Below are 15,398 nucleotides of genomic sequence, written 5' to 3' on the forward strand. Positions count from 1 at the left end.
TGAGTGAATTGTTACATCCCTAGCCCACATGAATGCGTACTTCCGACGGGCACTGTACTAGTATAGATAAATTGAAGAGCGCTCACAACCAGTTTCACATTCAGTATTCGTTAATATTCAAAAATGTTAATTATTCATTTTAATATGTTCGTTGCCAGAGGTGCCATCTAGAATTGAGTTTCTAAGTGTCCTAGATCGCTTTATTTTAATTAATTGTTAGTTCCCTGTTTTTTTTGGTGGGTTCTTGAGGTCAGAATAGAGGTTTAATAAAAGTTTAAATGTCAGTAAAAACACAGCGTTTACAATATGTACATGTTTATTTTACAGGCTATTAACATGATGATATTTAGGCAGTTTCACAATTATTCACAGTTATTTGGACTGATTGGTTTCACACAAAATGTACATTTTAAACAAGGATGTATGGTATATACACATTCTGAGTGTTTTAGATGTTCGTGTGAACTTGGAATTTATAGGGGGTTTCTAACGCTCTGAGGAGGAGGAGGAGGAGGAAAGAATAAAAATGGAAAGATAAAGTAATGAAATTGATAAAACTTTACCAAAATTAGAATTATGGAATTTGTTAAGTTATAAACCACCTTTCTGCCAGAATTGTGCATGCGTGCAGTTTTACAAAATTTCTGCATAACTAAACTGAAAAACTTCTGACTGTTTAAGTCAGAGGCAAAGAGGAGGACTGGATGAGACTGAGCTGAGGTCAGAGAGCGTTGAGAGAGCATAAGAGATTGGGAAGCGTGTTTTATAAACATGTCAAGCGGTTATCTGATTGGTTAAAACACATCTGCAGTGCAGGAGTGAGACCTGATTGGTTGGCAGAAATAAGCGGGAGTCTTAACTTTGCTGTAAAGAAGACAAGATTGTGGGGCTATCCTCACATGTGCTTTTTAAACAAAGAGTCATAAAACTAGACAGGGTGTTACCATGTTTGGTCTAAAATGGAGGATGGGTGTGTGCAGATTGTATGAACCCTTGAAAAATGATTTTCAATTGATTATCCCTTAAATGACTGATTTGAATGATCTCTAGCTTTAAACATAATAAAAGAGGACAAAAACACTTTGATCAATGATCATGGAATATGAAAAGTTATAAACATTTCCCTTGAAAGGTGATTACATTAGTGATTAAACATGTCAGATGGAGGCACACGATGAGTCTCTTTCCTGTAGAGAAAAATGGCTAAAATCGGGGTCCCATGTCTGGAATTTGTTTAAATCACAGTTCTGCCTTTAAAGCATCGGATGGTGTTATAGGTTTTATTTTTATTTTTATTTCTTCCTTTCCAATGTTGGAGAAGATTTCTGAGGTGTAAATTGTCTTCCAGTTGAATTCCCTGTGTCTCTGTGGAATAAGTCTGTTCTTTGGGGAGGATGATGGGAATGTCAGCGAGGGGTCTGTAGGTCAGGATGAAGAATTTTTCCTTGGTCCTTGGTCTGTTTTTGAGTCATAAAAGTGTGATAAAATTCCAAATGTGCGAAAGTGTTGTTACCGCTTTTGGACATCGACAAGGGTCTCCTACAGGAGAAGAAGGAAGACTGTTACATATTTAAGTAGTGTGTGTGTTTATGTCCACTCATGCATATGCATGAAGGCCCAAAAACTGTTTTCAGGAGCGCTCTGAAAAATGAAATAGTCGTTTTTGTGACATTTTAACAATAAGACTGAACTGCATCCATTGACTCCCCACCTTGTTGTCACCAGGATCACAATCACCAACATCAATAATATTTTCAGAGTAGATGAAGTCACGGTGATATGAATATGCAAATAAAACACAAACCAAACAGACTGTATTGAAAGTGAAGAAGTTCTTCCTCTGTGTTTTGGTCTTTGTTCAGGTAGAGGACCCCCTCGGTGGTGCACAGGGATGCCTTCCTTTCTATCGCTCTGCTCCACATTGTGTCCTCACTGCTGGCTGTGATGTAGGACGTGCACTACAGCGACAACAAATAAATGCCATCACATCCTTCATCGATGCTTCCGTTGTGTACGGCCACACGTTGAGGCTGCAAAGCTTTCTGCGGGACCTTTCTGGACGTAATGGAAAGTTAGCCATCAACGATCGATTCCAGGACTCCAAACGGAGGGCGTACCTCCCTTTTGTAAGCACGCAGCCCTCGGCATGCCTTCAGGACGGCTGGGGGGACAGGGTGGAGTGCTTCAGTGCAGGGGACAGTCGTGTCAATGAGGGTCTACCTCTGATCACACTGCACACGCTGTGGCTCAGGGAGCATAACCGTGTAGCAGCAGAACTGAAGCAGCTCAACGATCACTGGAGCCCAGAGATGATTTATCAGGAAACCAGGAAGATTATTGGTGCTCTACATCAGGTATGTGGACCTATAATGAGACAAATATCCTATTGGACAATTTGGACCAAGTGTGGGTCAACTTTATTTACATCCAAGAAGATTTGCATTTTGTTGAAGAAAATGCACTGAAACACACTGCTATTTGGCTTCCCCTTAACCCTCAACCATTGACCCCGCCCCTTAACCATTGATCATGGCCCTTGACCACTGGTCCTGCCCCTTAACCATTGTGCCCTGCCTCTTAACCACTGACCGTGGCCCTTACCCACACACTAAATCTCCTGATAGTCACAATAACCACTCGGGGGCAGCTTCACTAAGATTTGAAATAAAGGTAAACCAGTTGCGTCCCTAAATCCTTTGGTGACGCAGTTTCCTCACTTGCTGCAAGGAATTCACTAAAATTGCAGCAATGATTTGTGCACGTGCAGAAAGGGTGGAGACCGTCCTATTTAAATGAGCATTTTGCTAGATCAATGTGGAGTGGCGAGGCGCACAGAAACACACAATGACATTTGAGGAAGTTAATAATGTAGAAAACTAAATAAACAAATGAAAATGTTTTTGTTTCCCCCTAATTTAATGTGGCTGCTCTTTCAGGTCCTGTAACTTTGCTCTGATCAGTCCATGAAAAATAGGCAGATTTGGACAGAAACAGTCCAGTTGATCTACCATTGATCTGAGTTAATGCAGCAACACAGTCTGTCAATCAGCACCATTTGAAGATAATCTACTGACCATCATCCAGCAGGTCTGAGCACCGCTGTGTGATGCACACTCTCATATGTGAACATTGGTCCATAACTGCGTAAATTTCGCATCTGATCAGATTCTGGCCTGACATCAACGCGACACGAGAGTTTATTGACGGTCAAAACATTGAGAGAAAGACACAGAAGCTCACTGGACGCACAGCTCCAAAGTGACATCCATATACTGTAGGTCCGCGCACAGCATCCTCTGGTTCTGCACCGCAGTGTACACACACGTACCGGGCTCCACACGGGCTTCAGGCGTCCAGCTTTTACTCTCCCTCTCGCACACTTTATTTTGTCATTCATTGGATGTTAATATTGGCTATTGTTTTATTTGAATTATTTTCTTATACTAGAAAGATTAACTAGAGCCTTTTTTTCCATCTCCGCTGCATTTTGTGTCAACATTTACTGCAGCTGATCTCTGCGTGTGTGTTTGCACCTGCTTGTCAGTTGTACTATTTTGCTGCCACAAACAGTTCTAGATTTGATGATTTGCATTGCGCCCACTGCATTCATTTATTTGCATGTCCTCCTCCCATTTTTTTGCTCCCCTTGTGAGCTCCGCCAATTTTACATATTCATCAGAGGGAAACGCGCTAAATGGATTTAGGGCGCATCGCGACATGCAGCAGCTGTGCAGTCCTGATTCCCTGGGGCTGTGTACAGCTTTTTAGCACGTGAACTGACGCTTGCACACGTTTTAATACCTCTAAACCTGTGAATCTGCCTCTCAGAGTCATTATATTCCCTCAGAGTCGCTATAAACCCTCAGAGTCACTATAGCATCTTTAGAGTCTTTATAACACTTTTAAAGTTATTATAACAAAAACTCCAGAACAAAACAGAGATGTCCTGAGTATTCTGAATGTTTTCTACTTTAATTCTTAAAATCAGACTTCATTTGCGGAACCAGTTAGCGAACACATTTTTTGTGCTATATTAATAAACCAGAAAACAATAGAGAATATGCTATAAGTCCTCAGTAATTATTTACTGCAAGTAAATAATAAAATGTAGCAAATGAGAAACTTTTGTATGGGGCAAAACGTTGTGTACGTGTTAAGTTGTTTTACCACAGTTTGGTCATAGACAGATAAAAATTATGTAAAAATAGGCTCAGCGTGTGATCAGACAATAACTTAGATCAGTGTTTTTCAACCTTGGAGCCGTGCCCCTATGTGGGGTCGCCTGGATTTCTAATGCGGTCCCTTGGAATGTGTAGTTATTGATAAAAAATAAATAAATTACTGATTAAAATATATATGTTCAATGTTTACTTTTATTAAACTATTATTCTTTTTTAAACTAAAAAGCAATGCACAATCCTAATTAACTGTATTCTATACTTTCACTATCTCAAATATAAATCTAGTTAAAATAAAATGCAGCATAAAAATATGTGAGCTCCTGTTTACTCTGTATTTGTAACACAGTTTAACAAACATTAAAAAAAACCAATCCAGAAGAGAAAAAAATGGCAGAAATTTGTTATTTCAAAATTAGGTCATGATCCAAAAAAGGTTTGGAAACCAGTGATTTAGATTCTTATATAAACACGTTAACTTCTTTTATTGGCTTTAAAAAATGCCACATTACGGCGCCAGGAAACACGACAACGGTTTTAACCTTTAACCTTCATACGCAGGATTCTATTGAAATTAAAATATTTTCATATTTTCTTTGAGTTTTACTTTTCTATTATTTTGTGGATACAGTTTATATTATTTTCATTATTTGTTGCTTATTTTGTTGTAGATCGTAACAATGAGGGATTACGTTCCCAAATTAATTGGCCTGGAGTCCTTCAGGAGGAACATTGGACCGTACGTGGGATATGATCCCACCGTGGAGCCCTCAGCCTCTAATGTGTTCGCCACAGCCGTTTTCAGGTTTGGTCACGCCACCATTTCCCCAATCCTCACCAGACTCAACCAGAGCTTCCAGGAAGATCAGAGATTCCCACACTTGAGACTTCACAACTCTTTCTTCAGTCCATGGAGAATAGTCAGAGAAGGTCAGTGAACTTTGTTATTCTAAAAAGCAGTTGTATGCAGAAACGTAGTCTTGTCTTTGTCCTGTAAACTTAAATGAAAGTGTCAATTATTATCATGTTTTCCAGTTTTTTAAAGCATTTTCTAGTTTATGTTTTGTTTAGTTCAAGATAAAAATGATGTTGATTACAGAACTTATCTGCATAATGTGAAAGTATTAAAAGGCAAGGCAAATTTATTTGTAAAGCGCATTTCATAAAAGGCAATTCAATGTGCTTTACATGATCAAAAAGTGCAACAGAATACGTTCAACAGCTCAGTAAGAACATTAAAATCAGCAGCAGAAATATTTGACCTTTAAAGAAATTTAATATACAACAACACACTATAGTGAAAAAATGTTTAGCCAGCAGCATTAATACACATAATTGATTGACATATGATTCTTAATCAATAGGGTTTATTATGGTAATTTTGGACTATTCATTAAAAAGGAAATATTTTCACTGGACTTGATACAAAGCTAACGCTAAGTGCTTGATTTATACAGATACTTTAGTGCCTCTGAGCCACCTGTTGGATCGACTCGTTGTTTTTAACTCGTTTCTTTTAGTTAAGTGAACTGATTATTTAATAGTTTAATCTTTATGTTGACTCTGTAGCTCATGCTTTCTGGAAGACAACAGACCTTAATTGTGTAGCTTTCACCACCTGGTTTTGCACAACAATAAAAAAAACAACCTGCTCTCATAAATTTAAACATTGGTCGATGATATTTTGTCAACAGAAATAACTTTATGTATCACATTAAAGCTGCAGTATGTAGAATCCTCTCTCCGCTCCATTTTGAAACCAAAACTTAGCCTCCCTTTTACCGGTAATTTTTGTGAACGCTCTTGGCAACTTTTTTCTCAGTAAAGACTAGTGACAAATGTATGGACTTTATCTTTTCTTTTTTTTCTGGTCTCACCCTGTGACCAAATTTTGCCACCATCATTAAATTGCGACCCACTTTTTTTTTTTAGAATTCAACCAAACAAATTTAATCTTATTAATCCACATGGTCTTTTTTAAAACATGAATCTATATATTTGCCTGTGCAACAAGCATTTCACAACATGCCTGTCAAAAGAAGTTTCTTTCAAAATAAAAAACAAGTCCAACCCAACATGAGAGACATTAAGTATTTATTTATTTTCAACCAGCTGTCCTCAACCCACCCAGTACAGGTCCGTGACCCACTTTTGGGTCCCGACCCACCATTTGAGAATCACTGATTTAGGCTGACTCAGCAGCAGCTGCAATTAGACTGTAAAATGAATTAACCTTAAATAAGCTTCTCTTAGGTTTACACACAGTTTATTCTTGTCTGTTCTCACTCTCTCTCTGAAACCAGTACTTTGGGCGGACCCTCTGCAGTCACAGAGGTCCGTGAGGACGCAAAGCGAAAGCGGTCCGTTCCTCCTCAGTGTTTGTGACTTTAAACTGTTGCTTCTCCACCTCAGTTTGATTTTCTGTGTAACTGTTGTGTCTAACGCTGTGATGGGGACTTCTGCAAATGCACTTTTACTATCGATGCTACCTGAACAATCCATGTACCCTTCGTTCTTTGGTTATTTCATTTTCCAAAGCAAATAAAAAAAATTAAAAAAAAATTGTTTTTCTTTTTTGTTTTATTAATTTAAAACCAGAAAGGAAAACGGAAAAATCAAACAAGCAGCATTTTTCTGTCTTAAAATTAAATCTAGTTCTGTTTGTGTGATATTTGGATATTTACGTGAAACTAGGGCGAGAGTTTCATGTTTTAATTTCACCACACAGACGACTTTTACTTTGCTGCATTTGATAAAAAATTATCTTGTATCATGTTGTCTACCTCACACTGATGGTAGAGGTGTAATGTGTGTATCGATGACGTTTCGTTAAAGAGTTATTGATGCTGGAAGTCCGAATCTGTGAATATCTGCCAACTTTACCGAACTGTATTAGGGTCCAAATAGTATCCAGATAAACTGGTGACTGGGTGGACTTTTGCTCCCGGTTCGGACATAAAACGAAGCAACGCATAGTCACATTATTGGTGAATTGAAACGTTATTAATACATGAATAAATCCAAACCAAAAAATTGATGTTACGTAAAACATGCACATGATATGTGGAACCAGAGGTGGTGTAATGAATCTACTGGTGCTCCTCGTTTCTTATGATCAACTTCTGTGTGTGTTGACGGCTGCTGTTAGCGGTATTTATAACGTGCAAAATAAACATTTTACTACCCTCAAAAAAGCTGTAATTGTTTTTGCAAAAGTGTTAAATGGTAGAAGTTCTAACATCTATTGTTCCTCACACCAGCCTCACAGTTGATAGTTAATCTGGATACTAGCTGGACCGTAACACTGCGAAACAAAAAAAAAAGCAGCTTTTTAGGAGCTAAAACATCCACAGACTGAATGAAAACTGCTGAAATAAATCCTAAACCGTCCTATTGTGTGAGGAGACCTGGTCCAGGACCTGTGGAGGGAAACCAGGTGCAGTGGTTCTCGCTCTGATTTCCCCATAAATATCACACAAACAGAACAATTTATCGTATTTTTCGGACTATAAGGCGCACTTAAAATCCTTTAATTTTCTCAAAAATGGACAGTGTGCCTTATGTATGAAATTAATGTCAAAATGTTTTAGAACAACTTTGGTAAACTATGAAGCCGCACCTCTTGATGGATTTTTGGCGCTTCAGGGTTACCATAGTCAGGGCCTCGTGAAGTGATATGTACCAGTACTGTGTTTCAACATACTGAACTGAAAAAGTGAGTGTAATGTTCTATAGTGTATGTTAAACCGGAACAATGCTTGTTTTTCTTAATGAGCCTTATTAATAATAATAATAATAATAATAATAACAACAATCCGGTGCGCCTTATAGTCCAAAAAATACGGTATTTCTGTTTTGGTTTTAAATCAGTAAAATAAAATAACCACACTGTTTATTTGTTTTTTGATTTGGTTTTAAAACTGAATAACCAAAGAAGTGAAGGGTACACAGATTTTGAATGCGCCAGACTTCAGTCGAGCAGCCAATAGAAATGCCAAAAAGAGCTCATGGAGCACACGTGTTTGTAGAAAGATCTCTGATTGGCTGACATCCAGTGTCACGCTCCTGGATTCATAAACTTCTATTACAGCAAGGAAAATGAGAAGAGATTCACTGTCCACTCAGAACACTCAGAAGTTACAAACTGCAGCTTTAATAAACCATCTCAGCAGCAGCCACACTCACACAGATTTGACCTGCCCATTAGGGATGGGTGATATTGAGTAAAAAAATTATCCCGATAATATCTGGTATTATCATGATAATGATAAAAATCATGATAAATAAAAGCTATAGATAAATACATTTTAAAAAATACAACTTAGTGTAAACAGGTTCCTTACAAACACAAATAAATCTGAATTTAATCCTTCAGTATATTTAGGTGTAATAATCTCAATAGTTACATTAGTCTAATGGGACCAGCTTTGTCTGTGAACACGTGGAATATAATTTAAAAATATTGCGTTTCACAAGTTGGGACGGATGAATAGTGACATTATTATTTATGCTAACATTTATTTCACACGTGTGACATGTTTAGTTTTTATCCTTCCATAGTAAAGTATTAAATCTGACCATAAACAAATCAGTGGCTCTCTGTGGTTTTATGACAGTAAGTACTTGGTCTATTCCTTATATGGAGTGGTTAGCGTTAGCTTTTAGCCCAGTCTGTGTGTTGGTGGGTTAGCTTAGCATAGTTAGCTTAGGTTCAGGTTCCAGTTCATAATCGTTGTTACGGCTTCATCTCTGTCCCCGTGTTTGTGGAACTTTGGGTGGATCTGATGGAAGAACTTAGATTGGTTCACTTTGTTAGATGGTTATCTGGTTTTAACCAATAACAATCCATGATGTATCGCAGCACGGTAGCTTCTGGTAGCCGTGACGAGCACCACACACACACAGATGGTGGTGTGTAGGTGGTGGTGGGGGTAAACAACGTTCCGTTCCAGAAAATAATAAGTTGACAGCTTTGGCCCCTGGAACAAGGTTTTTAGGGGCTTTCTTGGCTAAATTGAGGAACAAATGGCCCGTGGCCATCCACTAATTTAATAACATGGGAATTTATTGTTTATATCATGGGATGACATATTAACGGTGAGAATATTTTTGACAATAAATCATAAACAATAAAATATTGCACATTCCTAATGCCGATTCCAAGTGTATTGGAGTGTTACACAAGTGCTACTAGCAGCAGACCATCACATACCAATAGCAACCTTGATTCCTAATTATCTTCACCAAGGAGAAAATATTTTCACCACCATTTATTTATTTATCTGTCTGTTGTTAGGTAGGCAGGATTATTTTAAAAATTTTAACCAAAGATGTACCATAGGCCATGGAAGATTCCATTAAATTCTGGAGGGGATCCGGATCAATAAACTGATTCTGGATCAGTTTCAACTATCTCTCATCACTGGCAACATTTTAAAAATGTATACTTATGTCGGATTGGTTCTGATATTGGTTCTGAGTTTCATCTAGATTGGATCCAGATTGCGCATTACATCACGATTTATCTGAACTACTGTATGTGTGTGTGTATATATGACCTACTGCAGTGGTTCTCAAACTTTTTTTGTTAAAGTTCTCCTTTTCTCTAACTTTTGAATGCATGTACCACCTTATGTCCGACTAGAACATTTTTCTCAGAATTCTGTGAAAAAGTAACTATAGAGCAAAATCTTATTTTGTAAATAAATGGAATGAAACAGTATTTAGTGCCTCAATAGGTTTATTTCTATAGTTTTTAGGAATTCTGATAATCTCCCATCTGGTGTGGGATCAAGATTGACTCTTGTATTTGAGTTCATGTTCTCATCAAAATTATTTCTTTTTTGTTTTTTGTTGTTTGTTTGTTATTTTTATTATTCAGTATATCTGTCTCTTACTTTGTGTGTTGTTGGTATTATTTAAATCATTCTCTCTGTGTGTGTTTTTGATATTGTTTATGTTGTTTTTTTCTCTGTGTATTTTGTAGTGATTTTGTGTATTTTTCTCTCTTTTAATGTGTCTTTGTTGTCGTTTTATGTGTTGCTGGTAATGTTTAGTATGATTATCATTTTCAACTAAAATAAACATAAAACCCCATATTTGAAAAGCTTTTATTTGTTCATTTTCCTCTCTTTCTCTTTCTCAAGCACCTCCTGTAGTGCCATTACCCCTAGGGGTACACGTACCCCCATTTGAGAAACCCTGGTGCCATGATCAGGATCATTGATCCAGTGGGAACCATGGGGAACAACACACTTTAATATTTTAATTGCTAATTCAAAAAAAATTAATTTTTGTGGAATTTATTAATATTAATTCCAACTTCAAGTGACTTTACCAACACACTCACGTAATCACTAAATCTATGTATTTAATGTGTTGTGACACAGGTGGGATTGATCCAGTTCTGAGAGGTACGATTGGAAGTGCAGCATCAGCTGTTAGCAGCAACACGCTAATGTCAGAGGAGGTGACAGAGAGGCTCGTTGTCCTTAATAGTTTGCAGCATATGGACTTGGCATCACTGAACTTACAGAGAGGACGAGATCACGGCCTTCCAGGTTAGAACCAGCCAGGCACATGACACCATCTATTGTTTTTAACATCACTTTTTTCTATGAAATAAATCCTGATACCCATTCATAAAAGTGCCAAACGATGCTCAGTTCACTATTTACGATGTGTTCTTAAATTTTGCATCAACATGATTTTTGATGTCATGTGGCCTTGAAACTCAACAATAGCTAGCACTGAATGGAATTTGGGGTTAATAGTAAAAGACTTGATGCTAAATTCCTACGTTGTGTTTCTTCATTGGGTCATTCTGTCATTTCACAAATGACCACAAAAATCTAAATTTTTTACCAATAGTTCCGTGATTATTCAATAGTCATTATTGAAGTGTGGTTTGTAACACAGCTGAGTTGAGTTTTTGTTGCCGTTCGAAGCAAAACACTGGGCGACCGTGGCTCAGGTGGTAGAGGGTCGTCTTCTGATCGAGAGGTTGGGGGTTCGATCCCAGTACCTGACTATGTGTCGAAGTGTCCTTGGGCAACACACTGAACCCTAAGTTGCTCCCAGTGGTCGACTAGTGCCTTGCATGTCAGTCCTGTCCCACTGGTGTGTGAATGAACTGATATGTAAAGCACTTTGAGACTGTTTCAGTGGTGATAAAGCTGTATATATATCAAGTCCATTTACCATTACTCACAAACAACCTTATTTTACTCCCTGTATTTTTTAATGGTCATACAAAGGATTACGACCGCTCATTTTTCTTCTGTGATTTATTTTCCTGCAAACATTGATGTTGTTTAAACTCTCCGCAGGATACAACGACTGGAGAGTTTTCTGTGGACTGATGCCCATTCAGACACTGGATGACCTCACAAAGATCGTGGGAAGCCAAAGGATAGCAGAAAAAATTCTGACTCTGTACAAACATGCTGACAACATTGATGTGTGGCTTGGCGGACTTGTTGAAAACTTACTTCCTAGTTCAAGAACGGGTCCTCTCTTTGCCTGCCTCATTGCAAAGCAGATGAAAGCGCTCCGAGACGGCGATAGGTACAGCCTGACATACTGCCTCTATTCAACCCCAAAGGACCCACCCGCGGGGGCAGCTTCTGTGATTCTCACAGCTCTAAATGTTAGAAATGAATGAAATCACACATTATATATCTCTCCATAATCTTAATTAATGACAGAAGTTAAAACTGTAGCCAACCCACATTCAGAACTAAAGACCACAGCACACACACCAGGTCATTATGTTCAAAGACGGAAAAGTCAACAACTCAATCAACTCTGGTTTTCTCACTGCTGTGAGTCACAAAATAAACACAGAGCTCTATAGCAAGATAATATGTGAAACCAGAGGCCGAGTTAAATCTACTGCTGTAGAGGTCGGGTATGTTCCGTACCAAAACACCGCCACAAAATCAGAAACGACACAGCGGAAAAAGTCAACAATGATGACAAATTGTGTCTTTCCTTTGTTGTTTCTTATCAAAAGTTGCTCTAATGTGCATAAAACTCCATATTTTGATAAATATGAAAAGTGGCTGGGGCTTCAGAGGTTATGGAGGAAACTATCAGCAGGTTTTAATCAAACCTTGGTTTTTTTCTCCCCAGGTTCTGGTGGGAAAATGAGGGTATGTTCACCCAACAACAGAAACAGGAGCTTGTCAAATTTTCTCTTTCTCATCTCATCTGTGAAAACAGCGACGTTGACAAAGTCCTGCCTGATTGTTTCAAACATGGCACATACCCCTCTGACTTTGTCTCTTGTGATGTTATCCCATCAATGCGTTTGGAGGCTTGGAAAGAAAAGAAAAGTCCAGGTGAGCACAAAACATGATGATTTCTCTTTAATGGACGTCTCAGATCTTAACTGTAATAAATTCCAGATTTGGAAAGGTGTGGCTGTCCAGGACAAATAGAGGAGGGGGATTACATCCTGTCCTCTGCATCAGGCCAGCTGCTCGCTCTCTACTCCTGTTACCATGGTTTTCAATTGAATGGTTCATCTGTAATACAATGTGTAAATAACCAGTGGACAAGCAAACCTCCACTTTGTACACATACTTCTACTGATTAGATGTGTTTGCTTTTCCTGTTCATAGAATAAGTAACTTTAATTAGAGTGAGTAAATGAAAATCTGCCTGTGAGAAGCTTTACTGCCACCTGCTGGCTCATGATGGAAAACACAAACCATGTAAAAGGAAGTGCAATGATTTATTTGAACTTTTTTAATTCCAGAAAAACAACATTCATGACGGGAAGTCTGTTTTCAGACACAATGTAAAATGTCTTATAAATTTAATTTGTAGTATTTAATTTAAAGTTTTTATTTTTTCTGTTTTACTCGTACTAGATTTATTGTTTAACAAAAGGACATTATGAGAATACTAGCTCTCCTACAGTGCAACATGAATGCATGTATATATTGTAGGCACTAGGGCTGGGGGATATGGACCAAAACTCCTATCTCAATTTTTCTTCTCAAAATGGTGATAAATGATAATTGTAACTATAAATCCTTTGCAGAAAGACAATCCTGGATTAAATTTGCTGATGCAAAATAAGACACATTTATTAACAACCAGCTGATCAGCTTTTGTCTTTTTCTCCTCTAAGTGAGTTCTGGAGTTTAGGTGAAGGTCTGGGTTAGGAGACACTCAGTGATCATCTAACTGAGCTTTTCATGTTTTGAGAAATAGAGAGAGCAGTGACTCCTAAAAGAAGTATTTTAGTACAAAATAAGATGTAAAATAAAACTATATCATTATATTGTAATTTTCTATATCACCAAAATAGAAATATTGATACATCTTGAATCTGGATATATTGCCCAGGCCTAGTGGCAGGACTATGTTTGATTTATGCTTCTGCATTATAAGTGAATTTGCTGTCGGGGATAAAACAATTACCTACTGTCTTCATTGTTTCTATCTGGAAGTTTGTTTCAGTGTTTCTCTTTGTGTTGTAATTCACCCATAGTTTTAAACTGCATCTGTTCCCATTTTGTGTTTTGGTTTGCTAAAGATATATTATCCAGCTTTGTCTGTGTTTAAATATAATCTTTACAAGATCTGTTTATTAATAAAACTCCAACAATAATCATTTCTTTGTCTGGTGCACACTTAAGTTTCAATTCTTATGCACTAAAATTAGAAACAAGATCTATCTGAAAGAAAGAAATCCATCCATACGCAGAAACACACAATGACATATGAGGAAGTTAAATTGGAGGCAGATGGACTTCTCTGTCTGCTGCACAAACATTTAATAATGTAGAAAACTAAAAAAAACACACAAAAAAAAACAACTTTAAAACCAAATTATATTTCCCCCCTAATTTAACGTGGCTGCTCCTAGTGTTGTGTTGAAGACCACACTATCTGAGACCAAGACTAGACCAAGACTTCCGGGAGCCAAAACCGAGACCATTTTTTTTTTTTTTTTTTAATTAAAAAAAATATATACATAAATAAAATTATGACAAGGTTCGACAGTTAAATAACATTCTCTCTTTAATTTTAGTTTCTTTTAAATACATTTGTCGGAGAAAAAAAACTAAAATATTAAAACTACTACTGCTACTGATAAATTCACAATTATTCTACATATTTGAAAACAAGATTTTTATGTCAGCTGAATGTACAGCAAGTGTTTAAAAGTATTTCTGCTAAGAAATAACATGTCTGGTCACCTACACACCACAGAGTGTTTCCTCTTTGCTAGGGTTGGGCATCGTTTGGATTTTAACGATTCCGATTCTCAATTTTGTTCCTGTTCTAATCGATTCCGATTCTTTGAGTTGTGCAGGTCACAGAGTTCACAGGATAATTTTTTTAGTTTGAAAAAGCCTTTAAACAGGTTATTTTTTATTAATTCACTTAGTTGATATAGTTTAATTTGGTTGCTGTAATATAACTAGAATATTCATTAACAAAGGTTTCCAACTGTAACTGTAAAAGTGAAAGTTGCTGAAATAAAACTACAAACAAGTTGTCATCAGTGTAAAAAACATAGATCTACAGGTAGATGTGAAACTAAATAAAACAAACTCAAACCCTGGAACAGTCATGTGACAAATCAATCAATAGTTCTTGTTGAGAATTATTATTATTATTCTGGATACAGTGGAAACAGAAACTATAAAAAATATTTATATTGTGAACCTGTTTATATTGTAGGGAACATATTATATACATAAATGTAATTAGAGTCTAAAGACATTAATAAACACCACTTTAAAAATAAAATAGACTAATATAAAACCTCTTTACAGTTATTTGACTCATTCTGTGTTAGTGAAACTTGTGTTGATGACGCGCTGGTGACGACATAATCCAAGATGGCGACGGCCTGGACTACAGCTGATATTATGTAATAAAGCCTTAAAAGACATGAATATAATGAAAAGAGTGGATGGACAGAGACATAAACATGTAGACTTTAACACACACACACACACAGACTTATTAAACACACACAGACTTATTAAACTGAACAGGCGTCACTGGGCGGCAGGCACTAGGACCCAGAGGCGGAGTAAATGCGTCCCCCGTACTGCATGTACAGACTGTAATATCATCAGTTTATCATTTTACCAGTTATTAGAGCTACTGTCTTTACCAGGGAGATAATATTTATTACTGGTGATTGTTTTCAGGAGTTTTACTGAGATTTTTACCAGTGATTAGTTCATATCT

At 37.2% G+C, this 15,398-nt stretch overlaps 1 protein-coding gene across 1 annotated transcript in view; it reads left to right on the top strand.

Annotated features, from left to right (window-relative positions):
- The window catches only part of tpo (thyroid peroxidase), a 33,273-nt gene extending 19,984 nt beyond the window's left edge, over nt 1-13,289 (top strand). The window contains exons 7-12 of the mRNA XM_028438169.1: nt 1,863-2,354; nt 4,850-5,108; nt 10,568-10,738; nt 11,507-11,744; nt 12,312-12,520; nt 12,587-13,289. Of these exons, the coding sequence (XP_028293970.1) occupies nt 1,863-2,354; nt 4,850-5,108; nt 10,568-10,738; nt 11,507-11,744; nt 12,312-12,520; nt 12,587-12,777 (1,560 nt within the window). The 3' untranslated portion in view covers nt 12,778-13,289. The remainder of the gene's footprint in view (nt 1-1,862; nt 2,355-4,849; nt 5,109-10,567; nt 10,739-11,506; nt 11,745-12,311; nt 12,521-12,586) is intronic.
- The last annotated feature ends 2,109 nt before the right edge of the window (nt 13,290-15,398 follow it).

This window comes from Gouania willdenowi, chromosome 22 (genome assembly GCF_900634775.1).
Source record: "Gouania willdenowi chromosome 22, fGouWil2.1, whole genome shotgun sequence".
Lineage (NCBI taxonomy): Eukaryota > Metazoa > Chordata > Actinopteri > Blenniiformes > Gobiesocidae > Gouania > Gouania willdenowi.